The sequence below is a fragment of the Lepus europaeus genome, chromosome 4 (assembly GCF_033115175.1).
Source record: "Lepus europaeus isolate LE1 chromosome 4, mLepTim1.pri, whole genome shotgun sequence".
NCBI classification, from domain to species: Eukaryota; Metazoa; Chordata; class Mammalia; order Lagomorpha; family Leporidae; genus Lepus; species Lepus europaeus.
The window spans coordinates 48,274,316-48,290,706 of NC_084830.1; the positions used below are offsets into that span (position 1 = coordinate 48,274,316).

The following is a 16,391-nucleotide window of genomic DNA, read 5'->3' on the forward strand; positions in this document are numbered from 1 at the left end:
AAGAGATACTTTAATTGTAAAATAGAGCTGGGATTTCAAAGAATAAAAGAATGGAAAGAAAGAATATCTCATTAACAATTCCTGCATTGTTTACAATAATATATTGAGGAGTGGGCATTTGTGACACCATGGGTTAAATCACCACTTGCAAGGCTAGCATCCATTACTGGAGTGACTGCCCTGCTTCTCATTCAGCTCCCTGAAATGCACCTGGAAAGGCAGCAGAAAATGTGCCTGGGCTCCAGCCACCCACGCAGGAGACCAGGGTGAAGTTCCTGCCTCCTGTCTCTGGTCTAACCTAGACCCAGCTGTGATGGCCATTTTGGGGAATGGATGCCAGCAGCTGGAAGATCTCTCTTTTCTTTCTCTCGCTCTCTCTCTCTACACAAACCCACACCCACCCCGCCCCCCCACTCACTCTCATTCTGTATTTCAAGCATATAAATAAATCTTCCAAAAAATTTTTGATATATTTGATTAAAGATAATGACTAATGATTAAAACTAATTTTATTTTTTACTTTTAAAAATTTTTATTTATTTTTATCTGCTTGAAAGGCAGAGCAAGAGAGATTCACACACACAGCAGAGATCTTCCATCCACTGGTTTGCTCCGATCACAGGAGCTGCTAGGAACTCAATTCAATTTAGGTCTCCCATGTGGGTGGTAGGGACCCAATTAGTTGAGTCATCACCACTGCTCCCAGTGTCTGCAGGAAGCTGGAATCAGGAGTGGAGCCAGGACTCAAACACAGGTACTTTGATGTAAGACACACACATCTTAACCACTAGGCCAAACACCTGCCCCAGCCAATTTATATTGACTGCCTCCTACTGTCAGGCCCATATATAAGCCTGGAAAAGACATGGTCCCTACCTTTATGGAGCACATGGCTTCTTAAAGAATTCTTTTATCTTGATGGCCATACATACATGGTTTACACATCAGAGGAATTCTCCACTGTTTAAACCATGTCAAACACTTCATTAACTGTGATATATCACAACATGAAATTCGTTGTATATTGTCTATGTTCTCATATAATCTCTGGTAAGCTACTAATGCATGTTAGAACTAGAGAAGTGTGTGGATAAATATATTTCTTATGTTATGCAAGTAGAATCTATTATTACATAAAACCATTTTTCATTTTAGATTAATACATAAATAAAACATTTAAAAACAATAAAAGGACTAGCATTGTGGCACAGTGGGCTAAGTCACCACCTGGGACACCATGTAAGCACTGGTTCGAGTCCCAGCTGTTCCACTTCTGATTCAGCTCCCTGCCACTGCACCTGAGAAAGCAGCAGAGGATGACTCAGACACACAGACTCCTGTATCCATATGGGAGACTAGATGGAGTTCCAGGCTGCTGGATTCAGCCCAGTCCAGCCTGGCCTCTGCAGCCATTTAGGGAGTGAACTAGCAGATTTAAGATTGATCGATCGATCAATCAATATCTCTCTCTCTCTCTCTCTCTCTCTCTCCCTGTAACTCTAACTTTAAATAAAGCAAAGTTAACTGGATCCCTGCTACCCACATAGGAGACCTAGAAGAAGCTCCTGACTCCTGGCTTTGGCCTGGCTCAGCCTTGGCCATTGCAGCCTCCTGGGGAATATACCATGGATGGAATATATCGCTCTCTGTCTCTACCTTTCTCTGTGTAACTGACTTTCAAATAAATAACTAACTTTTTAAAAAGATTTATTTATTTATTTATTTGAAAGGCAGAGTTACAGAGAGAGTGAGAGGGAGAAACAAAGAGATTTCCATCCTCTGATTCTTCACTCCAATGGACACAATGGCCGGAGCTGGGCTGGTCCAAAGCCAGGAGCCAGAAGCTTCTACCAGATCTCTCACGCAGGTGAAGGGCCCCAAGCTCTTGGGGTACCCTCTGCTGCTTTCCCAGGAGCATTAGTGGAGAGCTGGTTGGGAAGTAGAGCAGTTGAGACTTGACTCGGCGTCCAAATGGTTCGCTAGCACCATAGGCAGCAGCTTAACCTGCTACACCACAGTGCTGACCCCATAAATAAATCTTTTAAATAAATAAATAAGCAAATCAAAGTAAAATAATAATAGTAATAAAATAATAATCAAAACAAAAAATAAAGGCACATTATTCTGAATTTTAAAAGTCAGCTTATGGTCTAATTATTATGATCTCAAGATGAGATTCTCTGATATGAAATAAATATCTTATGCCCTTATGTAATGTGAGCACAGTGTTGATGTACTGGTTAAAATTAATTTGGCTCTGACCTTAGGTTGTATCACTGTTTCTCCCCAAGGAAGAAAACAGCCTAATACTGTAATGTTATTGAGGTTTCAATATATCTGATTTTTTAATAACTCAAATTTTTCCTCTTACTTTCTAATTGGTATAAATTTAGCAAGTCTACAACCTGAAACTTACTTAGTCATATTTAGTCCAAATTTTACTTCAAGGAATTTCAGCATATGCCCATTTTCTTTGTGTGGGACAAACATCTAAAACAAAAATAAAGAAAGAAATATTAACTATGTATACAGTAACATGCTTTTTCCAAGACTACAAAAACATGAATTAAATAATATATGGTAGGACCATAAAGCATAGAAACTTATCATAAGTCAATCACATCACTTTATGCTTAAGCATAAAACTACAATGGTTAGCAGGAAGGTATTAACCTCATCTCACCTCAAATTCTTACCCACTCTACACTTTTCTGAATACCTTGTATTTGTCTCAGTTTATTCCATATATAGCTTTATGTTAACTGGATAATAATGTTTTAAATTAAATGTAAAGTGTTTCTTTTCTCTTTTTAAGTATATAGACAAAGAATCAAAATCCTATTTTCTCACTCAGTATGTTGGTTATGATAATTGTTCAACTCAAAGTTATACCATATAGTTATCTTACTATCTCATTATTCTATTTGCTTTACTACTTGAAGATCAGGCAAAGTTACTTACCTTCATTAAAACATTCAATGTCACAGTCAGAGCACACACCAAGTAAAAATTAATCACTTTCATTATTTTGGCTATGAAAGTTCCTTTCTTCATATTCAACTGTAGGGGAAAAATCACATGAACAAAAAAGTGAAACCTAAAAAATTTAACAATTTTAAATTAACCACAAAAGCGATAAAAAGACAATTCTAATTACCTGAAGGCACTTAGTGAGCATTAAGGCTGTTACTAAACTTAATAAAGGAGACACCAATAAAGCTGGATTCTCAAATTGTAGTAAATATCCCAGAAAGAGAGAAAATATGTAGATTTTATAAACTTCATGAACCTGTTGGGACAAAATACAATCAATAGGAACAAAATCAATTTTGTTGTATATCTTTTCATTAGTTTTCTTTAGAATTGATTTGATCATTAATTACACAGTAAATGCACTATTATAATTAGGACAATATTGTAAAAATGTTCAATTCATATTTTTATTTTAATTTTATTTGCAAGCTAGAGAGACAGTGAGAGATAGAGCCAGGGCTTGGCCAGGCTGCAACCAGGAGCCCAGAATTTAATCTCCCATGTGGGTGCCAGGGACCAAAGTACTGAACCATCATCTGCTGCCTCCCACAATGTGCTCTAGCAAAAAAGTAGACTAGAAGTCAAAGAGTCAGAATTGGAGCTAGGCACACTGATATGGGATGTAGGTATCCCAAACAGCATCTTAACCAGTGTCAAACGCCCAACCCAATCCATATTTTTAATGTTATGGTATGTAATGAATGTTATCACTTCTACTTAGAAATCTCTGAAAACTAGGTAAAGGCTTTTAAACCATGGGTGTCTAAATCAGACTTTAAGAAACTTCTTTAGCCCCAGGCTCTGACTTAATTTCACTTGGTTTGACATGTTACTAAAATTCATCTACATAATATCAGGTTACATAAATCAAAAATCATAATCTTAGGCAGATATTTAGCCAGGTGGTTAAGATGCCAGTTAGGATGCCTGCATCTCATATCAAAGTATCTGAGCTCCATATACACCTCTGGCTCTAAACTCTAGCTTCCTGCTAATACAAACCCTAGAAAACAGTGGTAATTGCTCAAGTAGTTGAGTTCCTGCCATCTCTATGGGAGACCTGGATTGAGTTCCTGGTGTAGAGCTTCAGCCTCCCTGGCCATTGTAAGCATACTGGAGATTGAACCAGTAGATGGAAACTTGCTTGCTTTTTTTTTTTTTTTTTTTTTTTTAACTTATTTCATTTATTTGAAAGGCAGAGTTACAGAGAGAGGGAGAGATGTGTGTGTGTGTGTGTGTGTGTTGGGGGAGATGTCTTTTATCTGCTGGTTCACTTCCCAAATAGCCAAATGGCCAGGGCTGGGCCAGGCTGAAGCAAAGAGCCAGGAGCTTCTTCTGAGTCTCCCACAGGGGTATAGAGGCCCAAGCATTTGGGCCATCCTCTGCTGCTTTCCCAGGCACATTAGCAGGGAGCTGTATCAGAAGTAGAGTAGCTGGGACTTGAACCAGCATCTGCATGGGATGTCAGCACCACAGGTGGCAGTTTAACCTGCAATGTATGCCACAACACCGGGCCCCCTTGGAAGCTTGCTTTATCTTGTTGTCTCTCTCTCTAATAAATAAAAGTTTTAAATATTAAAAATTTAACAGTAAAGGGGTGGGCATTGGATGCAGTGGTTAAAACACCACTTGGGCTGCTGACATCCCATAGTGAAGTTTGAGATCCAGCTCTGCTCCCAATTATAGCTTCCTCTTAATGAGCATCCTAGAAATCATCAGGTGATGGCTATTGCACTTGGGTCCCTGCCACCCATATGGTAGACTGGGATTTAGTTCTTGTCTCCTGGCTTTGTTTGGTCCAGTCCTGAATGTTGCAGGCATTTGGGAAATTAAGCCAGTCTACTGAAGATCTCTCTCTGACTCTCTGCCCTTCAAATAAAATAAAAACAAATGAAAAAATATTTTAAAAGATTTTTAAAACTTTAAAAAAGAAAAGGAAGGGAGATTTTAGGATACAACACTATAAAAACATGCACTCTCTGGATTTCAACTTGTCATTTCATAATACCTTGTCACTCTGTTCCAGTGAAAAGACATCAAGCAGGAAAAGAGACACTGCTTGAAGAAACAGGAGATAGTGGCTGTATTCCCACATCATCACAAATGTGTAAGTTGAGGCACTCATCAACAAATAGCAAAACCTCTAGGGAAAACAAGACACTAAGTATCAGTAGAGTTTGCACCAGAAAAATCTGGAAGGTTGCTGTTACCTCAGAGTTGCAGGTCTGTTAATGGTTCAAGTTTATGCTGTTTTTAATAATCCTTATTTAAAACAGTAAGAACTTAAATAGGCACTTTAGAGAGAAAGCAACCACTGTGCTTCAGTGTTCGATACCACATTGAGAACTTTAGGAAAATAAAGGGGAAAAAATGTTAGTACAATTTTGTTTTATCTCCCAAGAGGCAAAGCAATAAATACAAAAAAAAAAAAAAGGTGTTTTTGTGAGGATTTGGTTGGTGAACTTCTACTATCGTGGACATAACTCCTTTTGTACTGAAAATAATATTTTTACTCCCATGATGTTCCCCATTTTCCTAGGATCTTCCATTTAAACAGGGTGCTAATGTCTCAGCCTCTCCCCAGTCCAGGCCGCTGCTGTTTTCATTTCCTTTCAGCACAAATATGCCCTTATTTTTCCTGAGCGCTTGTACAGTCAACCATAGAAAATGCCTAGTTGTTTTCCTCTATTCAGTACTAAGCACAAGGATTTCATTGGCCATGCATGAAATCCATTTTGTCCTTCCAAATGTCATCTCCCAGGTGTTCCCTTAGTGAGTACCCAAGTCTGTGATAAATCCACTGTCCCATACAGCATATTTTCAACAACAGTTTCTCCTTCCTCTATGGATCTACTTTTTTATGCCCAATTCCCCCACTGACTATAATATCAAAAAGATCTCACTCTGTTAAGAATGACAGAGAAGGACGGTAAAGGTCAGGTCAAGAAACCCAAGATAAGAACTATGTAGTCACACTCAGCTGACTACACTCAATGACAAATTCCAGAGTCAGAAATACTTCAGCCAAAAAGAGATAAAATAATTTTTCAGGATTCTGAATCAGATTAAGACCAGAGAAAATAATGTGAGAGATGGTGAAATTCCACCAGCTGGCCAATAACACCAACTGCAAAGCTTAAAAACTCCTTGTCAATAGAACACAACCTTCTGCCCTCCCTGCTGCCATTAACTACATATTATAAAAGTAGGGGCCAGCATGTAGTGGGTAAAGCCACTGCCTGCGATGTCAGCATCCCATATGGGCGCCAGTCTGAGTTTCAGCTGCTCTACTCTCAGATCCAACTCCCTGCAAATGCGCCTAGGAAAGCAGCGGAAGATGGCCCAAGAGCTTGGGTCTCACAAACGAAACCAGGAAGAAGCTCCTAGCTCCTGGTTTCAGCCTGGCCCAGCCCTGGCTGTTGTGGCCATTTGGGGAGTGAACCAGCAAATGGAAGATCTTTCTCTTGATCTCTCTCTCTCTGTTCTTTCCTCCCTCTTTCTGTAACTTTCCTTTCAAATAAATAAGATAAATCATAAAAGAAAAAGTGTCCTGGAAACCTTCTAATGTGGAGCAACCAGAACTATATTAACTAGGCTTGAAACCATCACCCCAGAGAAAGCAGTTTCAGAAATTAATGGTCAAATCTAGATCCAGCCTAATTTGCATACTTGGTTTTATAGATCCTGGGGAAAAGCTAAAACATAAAAGAACAACCTGCTAATTCCAAGGATTTATTTTCACACTACTCTAAGGACACCACTGCCTCTTAGAGATTAGCTGGCTCTGAGTTCCAGCTCTGGCTCCTGACTCCAGCTTCCAGCTACTGCAGGCTCTGGGAGTGGTGATAGTCCAAGTGACTGGGTTCCCTCCCGCACACAAGGAAGACCTCAACTGAGTCCCCAGCTGCCACAGATATTTGATGAGTGAAACCAATGGATAGGAAGCTCTGTTTGTCGAAAAAAAAACCGAACACACTGACTGGCACAGAAAAACCTCCAAAAGATGTGAGTAAATTTAAATTTTAAAAAAGGAAAATTACAAATCTGAAATGTTTGTTACTTTACATAAAAAGGAAGTATCTCGGGTTATAAAAATGGAATGAATTTTGCTATTCTCAGGACATTTGTCACTACCGAAAGGAGGAGAGAATAGTATGCTTTTTCAGATTTCAAAGAGGAACTGTAAATGTATCCTGTTTCCCAGACAACCAGGTTTCATAGAAGCTTTTCCTTCCTTGGTCTCACTGGTCTCATACAAGCCAGTAATTCCAAATTGAAGATAAGTAGACTGTCAAAGAACTGTTCATTTCAGCAAATTTCAATAAAATTTACCTTTTAATCACACTCATTTTATTTTATGCATTTAAGAAGATTATTCTAAGACAGTCAATAGGCTTCATTTAATTGCCAAAGGGGTTTGTGCGAACAATAAAGTAGGAACATGAATTATCTGGGCTGGGCAAGTCTCCTAAGGTTCTCACTAAGCTACATCAGGAAAGCACAGGTGTAAGCAAAGAACATACTGTGTCACCATCAAAGTTGCCATTGTGGTTATTTGTGGTCAGTCTTCATACTTTCATTAATGTTTCTTTACATTATGATGACTAAAGGCCCTCAATGTTCCAGATCTGATAAAGTAATGGTAGGACAGATTAATTTTTAAAATAAGATATTCTTCATATGTTTGTCAAGTAACTGCATCAAAAAGATATCTTTTTTCTCCTAAAAATAACTTAATGTCTATCAGATTATAGTATAATCATTTGATAAGAACACTATCTAACTGTATTCTCTATTACTATGTAATAACCAGGATCCAATGAATGGAACTTAACTTTTAATATGCTTAGCTTTAAAATTACGCACCATTTTTGTAGGAACTCAGAATTAACTGAGATAGATAAACAAATTGGTATCTTACCTCTGCATAAGTATTTAAGTTGCTTTTTAAATAGCCTGTAAGTGCAGCAACTTGGCATGCAAAATATGGTAGTGCCCAGTTTTCTCTTAAAGGAATGGAGTATTCAATTCTTGTTGTATCTACCCTAAAATAAACCACAGATGAACAGCAAAAGCAAGGCGTTATATTTGTGTAACACTATACCTACCAAAGCACTTTCATACACAGTCCATTGTTCTCCATAACAATCCTGTGAAGTAGGCACAGGCAGAACTACTACTATCTATCAGCAAGCATCATAAAGCAAATTAATAATGTCCCACCCCTACTCTCCACACAAGAAGATACAGTGTTGCTGTGCGATACCTGGTGAACAGCTGTACCTCAGTGACAACTTGAAAAAGTCATGTCTGCTGACAGCCCTGTGCTACAGTTTGTTACGTAAAGTAGTCTGGATATCAGGCCCCACCCTCTCTTTTCTTAAACAGAGGGTATCCCTCTCTGGAGCACCATCTGCACTAAGGATCCAAGTTCTTATTCCCCTTTACAAAAGGAATACAAAGCTCAGAGATATGCTGTAACCTAATCAAGGTCATATGGCTAGTAGGTAGTATAACTGGGATTATGATGTATTTCTTCTAATATCTAGAGTTTACTAATCTTGTCAGTGAGTAGGTTACCCAGAATTAACTTGACAGTAGACTTTCATGTGATATATTGAGAGAACTTGAATATTCCTAGAATCACAAATGCAGAAATATCTCTGGTAGGCTCTAAGTCTCTGCTTAGTTACTTCTCATGGGGAGCTTGTTGTCTCCCACGCAAATCCTGAAACCACAAGAGGACTAACTTCCCCCAAACTCATTAATTTGGCTCTCTTACACCAGATGACTATTTTCCATACAAAAACAATGTTATTTCTTTGAAAATTGTTCTGTAACTGTAATAGAGATGGACATGCTTGTGAATGACTATGTTGTCAATAGCTATGTGACACACTGCTATATACTGTTATCAGTTAGTGAATTTTATTTCCAATTACACTTATCATGAACCACAGAAAACCATGCTGCATGACTCCAATTACAGAAAATTCTAGAAAATGCAAATGAAATTATAGTGACAGAACGAAGATCATTGATTGGTTCTCTGAGGACAATAGCATAAAAGGGAGATGGGTAAGAGGAGGAAGGAAAGAGGAATTAGAAAAGGGCACGGGGAAACTTTGGGGGGGGTGATGGATATATTTATTACATCAATCGTGTTAAGATTTCATGGGTGTGTCCAAACGTCTAAATTAACCAAATAGTACACAAATATGTGAAGTTCATTTTATGTCAATTATACCTCAATAAAGCTGTTAAAAAGCATAAGAATTTTCAATCATATATATATTCATAGACGATAGGTGGAGTGTTTTTTATATTTATAAATATACAAAAATGGTTTCACATGTGAAAACCAAATGAAATAAAAGCTGTGACACTAGTGTTGTAGCATAGCAGGTAAAGCCACTGCCTATGATGTCGGCATCCAACATGGGCACTGGTTCCAGTTCTGGCTGCTCTACTTCCGATCCAGTTCCCTGCTAATGTGCCTCTGAAAGCAGGGGAAGATGGCCCAAGGGCTTGGACCTCTGCACCCACATGGGAGACCCGGAAGAAGGTCCTGGTTCCTGGCTTCAGCCTGACCCAGCCCTGGCTGTTGTAATGACCTGGGGAGTGAACCAAGTGGTTCAAGCAGATGGAAGTGCGCGCTCTCTCTCTCTCTGTAACTATGACTTTCAAATAAATCTTTAAAAGAAAGAAAACCTGTAAACAACTTAGTAGTGTCTAAAACCAAGTAAACACTCAGTATTAGATCTTTTTTTTTTAAATTTTTGACAGGCAGAGTGGACAGTGAGAAAGAGAGACAGAGAGAAAGGTCTTCCTTTTGCCGTTGGTTCACCCTCCAATGGCCGCCGTGGCTGGAGCGCTGCGGCCGATCCAAAGGCGGGAGCCAGGTGCTTCTCCTGGTCTCCCATGGGGTGCAGGGCCCAAGCACTTGGGCCATCCTCCACTGCACTCCCGGGCCATAGCAGAGAGCTGGCCTGGAAGAGGGGCAACCGGGACAGAATCCGGCGCCCCGACTGGGACTAGAACCTGGTGTGCTGGCGCTGCTAGGCGAAGGATTAGCCTGTTGAGCCACGGCGCCGGCCCTCAGTATTAGATCTTAACTCTTGCTATTCTGTAATGAATATTTTTTAAAAATATTTATTTATTTATTTGAAAGTCAGAATTGGAGAGAGGAGAGGCAGAAAGAGAGAGAGAAAGAGAGGTCTTCCATCCGCTGGTTCACTCCCGAATTGGCTGCAACGGCCAGAGCTGCGCTGATCCAAAGCCAGGAGCCAGGAGCCAGGAGCTTCTTCAAGGTCTCCCATGCGGGTGCAGGGGTCCAAGGACTTGGGCCATCTTCTACTACTTTCCCAGGCCATAGCAGAGAGCTGGATGGGAAGTGGAGCAGCTGGGACTAGAACCGGTGCCCATATGAGATGCCAGCGCTTCAGGCCAGGGCGTTAACCCGCTGCAACACAGTGCTGGCCTCTGTAATGAATATTTTTAAAAAAGTTTTAACTCGGCCGGCACCGGGGCTCAATAGCTAATCCTCCACCTGCGGCGCCGGCACACCAGGTTCTAGTCCCGGTCGGGGCACCGGATTCTGTCCCAGTTGCCCCTCTTCCAAGGCCAGCTCTCTGCTATGGCCCAGGAGTGCAGTGGAGGATGGCCCAAGTCCTTGGGCCCTGCACCCCATGGGAGACCAGGAGAAGCACCTGGCTCCTGCCTGTGCGCCAGCCGCAGCACGCTGGCCACAGCGGCCATTGGAGGGTGAACCAACGGCAAAGGAAGACCTTTCTCTCTGTCTCTCTCTCTCTCACTGTCCACTCTGCCTGTCAAAAAAATAAAAATTTAAAAAAATTTAAAAAAAGTTTTAACTCAATGTATTTTTAAAAGATTTAGTTATTTATTTGAAAAGCACAATTACAGAGAAAGAAAGGGAGAGACAGAGAGATGGATCTTCCATCTGCTGGTTCACTCCCCAAATTGCCTCAATGGTCAGGGCTGGGCCAGGCTGAAGTCATGAGCCAGGAGCTTCTTCCGGGTCTCCCATGTAGGTGCAGGCCTCAAGCACTCGGGCCATTTTTGTTGCTTTACCAGGCACATTAGCAGGGAGCTGGATGATAAGTGAGGCAGCCGGGACTCGAATTGGTACCCATATGGGATGCTGGCTCTGCAGGTGGCGGCCTCACTTACCATGCCACAGCACCAGGCCCAATGAATTATTTTTGATTTAAAATATAGAAACATCTTTGCAAAATATATGTATCAGTAAAAATACCTTAAAGAACACTTAACGGTGGCTAGTGTTTCGGTGTAGTAGGTAAAGCCACGGCCTGCAAAACTGGTTTCCCAGATGGGTGCAGGTTCATGTTCTGGCTGCTCCACTTCTGATGCAACTCCCTAACGAGCTTGGGAAAGCAGCGGAAGACGACCCAAGTGCTTGGGCCCCTGCCTCTCACGTGGGAGACCCAGAGGAAGTTCCCAGGTTCTGGCTTCAGCCTGGCTCAGCACTGGCTATTGTAGCCACCTGGGGAGTGAACAAGTGGATGGAAGATCTTTCTCTCTCTCTCTCCGTAACTCTTTACAAACAAATAAATAAATTTTAAAAATTTTTAGAAAAGAACATTTACTGAGCATGGCAAACCACCATATGGATCTACCATAATCTAACCAATACCTTACTGTTATATACTTACATTGTCTCCAACTTTATCTATAATAACTTTTTTTTTTTTGACAGGCAGAGTTAGATAGTGAGAGAGAGAGAGAGAATATAATAACTTTTTAAAACATTATTTTTAAGCCGGCACCGCGGCTCACTAGGCTAATCCTCCGCCTTGCGGTGCCGGCACACCAGGTTCTAGTCCCGGTCGGGGCACCGATCCTGTCCCGGTTGCCCCTCTTCCAGGCCAGCTCTCTGCTGTGGCCAGGGAGTGCAGTGGAGGATGGCCCAAGTGCTTGGGCCCTGCACCCCATGGGAGACCAGGAGAAGCACCTGGCTCCTGCCATTGGATCAGTGCAGTGCGCCAACCACAGCGGCCATTGAGGGGTGAACCAACGGCAAAAGGAAGACCTTTCTCTCTCTCTCTCTCTTACTGTCCACTCTGCCTGTCAAAAAATAAATAAATAAATAAAATAAAAATAAAACATTATTTTTATATACTAATGACTAGCTTCCTTATTTACTTTAAACTCTTCATCTGGAATTTATCTTAGTATGTGTGCAACATGGATTCCTTTTTCCAATTCAGTTGCTCCTGCATCATTTATGAATTTCACATATTCTGAAAACCACATACTACTGAAATACTGTTTTAAAAGTTAACTTTCTAAAAGACAAAGGAGATTCGCATAAGGAAGATGGCGGGGAGGAAGGACTCAATCAGCTACTCAATCAGCCTAGACCTGGGAAGCTAAACCCAGTAATTCCCATCCCCAAGGTTCACTCGATACACTTAGAGATTAGCTCTAATCAAAAACACAAGGTGGGGATCTGGAAAACTTGTCAAAGAATCCTCCTCTAATCATTCCAAAACACACTGAGTAGGATCTCTGCCAGCCATTCCTTACACCCTCGGAGACAACCTAGATGAGCCTCCACAGACCTGCAGATACATCCATGAGATCAGCAAGTTCTGAGTTTAATTTTGTATTTTAATTTTTAAAAAAAGATTTATTTTTACTTATTTGAAAGACAGAGTAACAGAGAGAGGTAGAGCCAGAAAGAGAGAAAGGTCTTCCATCCACTGGTTCACTCCCCAAATGACTGCAACGGCCAGAGCTGAGCTGAGCTGATCCAAAGCCAGGAGCCAGGAGCTTCCTCTGAGTCTCCCACGTGGGTGCAGAGGTCCAAGGACTTGAGCCATCTTCTATTGCTTTCCCAGGCCACAGCAGAGACCTGGATTGGAAGTAAAGAAGCCAGAACTTGGACTGGCACCCATACAGAATTGCCAGCACTGAGGCTCGGGGCTTTAACTCACTGCACCACAGCGCCGGCCCCTTGCATTTTCATTTTAATAATATTTAAAAACATACGGGTCAGGCCAGCACCGTGGCTCACTTGGCTAATCCTCCGCCTGCAGTGCCGGCACCCCAGGTTCTAGTCCCGGTTGGGGTGCTGGATTCTGTCCCGGTTGCTCCTCTTCCAGTCCAGCTCTCTGCTGTGGCCCAGGAGGGCAGAGGAGAATGGCCCAAGTGTTTGGGTCCCTGCACCTGCATGGGAGACCGGGAGGAAGCACCCGGTTCCTGGCTTCGGATCAGCGCAGTGCCGGCCGTAGCGGCCATTGGGGGAGTGAACCAATGGAGGGAAGACCTTTCTCTCTGTCTCTCTTTCACTGTCTATAACTCTCTCTCTCTCTGTCTAACTCTGCCTGGCAAAAAATAAAAAACAAAAAAAGCATACAGGTCAGTGCTGTGGCACAGCAGGTTAAAGCCTCAGCCTGCAGCGCCTGCAACCCATATGGGCGCCAGTTCGAGTCCCAGCTGCTCCTCTTCATATCCAGCAGTGAAAGATGACCCACCTCCTTAGGCCCCCGTACCCCCAAGTGGGAGACCCAGAAGAAGCTCCTGGCTCTGGATCAAGTCAGCTCTGGCCATTGTGGTCATTTGGGGAGTGAACAAGAGGAATGGAGGATTTCTCTCTCTCTCCCTCTCTCTCTCTGGCTCTACCTTTCTCTGTAACTCTTTCAAATAATTAAAAATAATTCTTAAAAAATAATAAAAAATAAAAACATACACTGGCAGTCATTGTAGTTCAACAGGTTAGGTTGCTACTTTAAATGTCCATATCCCATATCAGAGTGCTGGGAATCCTGGCTACTCCACTTCCAATCCAGTTTCCTGCTAATGCATACTGGGAGGCAGCAGATGGTGGGCCAGGTACTTGAGTCCCTGCCACCCATGTGGGAGACCTGGAGTTTCAGGCTCCTGGCTTCAGCCTGGCCCATTCTGGCTGTTGCAGTCATTTGAAGAGTAAATCAATGGATGACAGCTCTCTCTTTGTTGTTCTATCCTTGAAGTAGATTAAAATGAATATTCTATTTGACTGGGATTATTATTTTTTAAGGCCATTAACTTTACATGAGAAAAGTTGCCAGGCTTCTTCTTCAAATATAAATATCTATTGGCCGGTGCTGTGGCATAGCAGGTAAAGCTGGCGCCTGCAGTGTTAGCATTCCATATGGGTGCCAGTTTGAGTCCCGGCTGCTCCACTTCAAATTCAGCTCTCTGCTGTGGCCTGGGAAAGCAGTAGAAGATGGCCCAACACCTTGGGACCCTGCACCCATGTGGGAGACCCAGAAGAAGCTCCTGGCTCCTGGCTTCAGATCGGTGCAGCTTTGGCCGTTGCAGCCAATTGGGAGTGAACCAGCAGATGGAAGACTCTGTCTCTCTGCCTCTCCTTCTCTCTGTGTAACTCTGACTTTCAAATGAATAAATAAATCTTTTATATATACACATAAATATCTAGTGATAAAATGAATACTAAAGTTGATCAAATGCTGTAATCAGCCAAGACAGCCCCAAAGGTTCCTGCCTCCTGATATTAACACCTGTGTTGTCACTGCCCACATTTTCCCAGTTAGCTTGTGTGACTGACAGAACATGGAAAAGGAGCATTTTATTACTTCCAAGAGAAAGCTATATAAGACATCTGGCATCCATCACAGCACACCTTCTCTCACACTCTTCTAGAGTGTTCACTGTAAGGGAGGTCAGCTATTCAGGGAGAGGTCCATGTGATAGGAAACTAAGGTCTCCCTGGCCAGTAGCCCACAAGGCACTGAGGTCTCCTATAAACAGCCTTGTAAGGGAGCTCAGAAGCAAACACTTCAGTCCACTCAAGCCTTGAGAGAACTGTAGTACACCCTAACGTTTCTTTTTTAATGATTTATTTATTTATATGAGAGGCAGAGTACAGAGAGAGAGAGGAAAGACAAAGATGTTACATCTGCTGGTTCACTCCCCAAATGGCCGCAACAACTGGGGCCTAGCCAGGCTGAAGCCAGGAGCCAGGAGCCTCTTCTGGGTGTTCCACATGGGGGCAGGGGCCCAAGGACATAGGCCATCCTCTGCTGCTTTCCCAGGTAGTAGCGGAGAGCTGGACCGGAGTTGGAGCAGCCGGGAGTCAAACTGGAGCCTATATGAGACACCAGCACTGCAGGAAGAAGCCTTAACCTGCTGTGCCCCAGCATTGGCCCCCAAGCTAACATCTTGACTAAAACCTCAAGAGAGACCCTGAGATACCAAGCTAAGCCTATCTAGACTCCTGTCCCTCAGAAATATGTCATATAATGTTTGTTCTTTTAAGCAGTCAAGGAAAAAAAACCCTTTAAGAATTATATTTTAAACACACACACGATATTGTTTAGTATTAAATACCACTTCATGTTAGAAGGTAGAAATTTCTAGACCCAGTCTTAGAGTACCATCATAACCTCCTGTGGTGCCATTACATTTCTAAAAATGAATTCTTACACAATTTTAGAAAAGTACACAGTAACTGAAAATATTTCCTAACAGCCACTTTCTGACATAACAAACCATCTTATCCCCCTAGCACTCAGACTGGGTTCTCTAGGACCACTCTTTTCTAAAAGGAACCAAAGCTCCACAGAGAAATAGTCGGCACCAAATCTTCTGCAGGAAATGTGCAAGCCAGCACCTCTTGTGAGCCATAAATAAGAAAGCTTTCCAACATCAATAAAGCTGTGTCAAAAACTCAGGAATCAGCCTGAAAATATTCCCATTAACCAACGTTGTGACAATCTGAGCAACCAAAATAATGATGATAATGGATTGAGCCCCATTCAGTTAATGAAAATCTGTAAGTAGAGAAAGATGCTTAAAAAAGCGAAAACCAGGGGCCAGCGCCATGGATCACTTGACTAATCCTCCACCTGCAGCGCTGGCATCCCATCTGGGTGCCGGGTTCTAGTCCTGGTTGCTCCTCTTCCAGTCCAGCTCTCTGCTGTGGCCCGGGAAGGCAGTGGAGGATGGCCCAAGTGCTTGGGTGCCTGCACCCACATGGGAGACCAGGAAGAAGCACCTGGCTCCTGGCTTTGGATTGGCGCAGCACCAGCTGTAACCGCCATTTGGGGGGTGAACCAACAGAAGGAAGACCTTTCTGTCTATCTCTCTCACTATCTCTATCTGTCAAAAAAAAAAAAAGAGAAAACCAAGGGTCCATGTTGTGGTGCAGCAGGTCAAGCCACTTCCTGGAATGCCTGTATCCCATATCAGAATGCCAGTTGAGTCTTGGCTGTTCTGCTTCCAATCTAGCTCCCTGCTAACGCACCTGGAAAGCAGAAGCTGGCCCAATTCCTTGGGCCCCTGTATCCATGTGGGAGACCAAAGCTGCTGGT

The 16,391-nt window shown here is 42.4% G+C and overlaps 1 protein-coding gene across 4 annotated transcripts in view; it reads right to left on the reverse strand.

Moving 5' to 3' along the window:
* Window positions 1-16,391, reverse strand: part of DPY19L4 (dpy-19 like 4) — a 60,750-nt gene that overhangs the window by 20,588 nt on the left and 23,771 nt on the right. For 2 of the 4 annotated variants that reach the window (XM_062188235.1, XM_062188231.1), the window contains exons 7-11: window positions 7,955-8,078; window positions 5,042-5,176; window positions 3,158-3,289; window positions 2,962-3,060; window positions 2,417-2,490 (exon numbers count right to left, since the gene is read on the reverse strand). In XM_062188235.1, coding sequence (XP_062044219.1) covers window positions 2,417-2,490; window positions 2,962-3,060; window positions 3,158-3,289; window positions 5,042-5,176; window positions 7,955-8,078 — 564 coding nt within the window. The remainder of the gene's footprint in view (window positions 1-2,416; window positions 2,491-2,961; window positions 3,061-3,157; window positions 3,290-5,041; window positions 5,177-7,954; window positions 8,079-16,391) is intronic. The other 2 variants (XM_062188232.1, XM_062188234.1) reach the window with 2 other exon arrangements.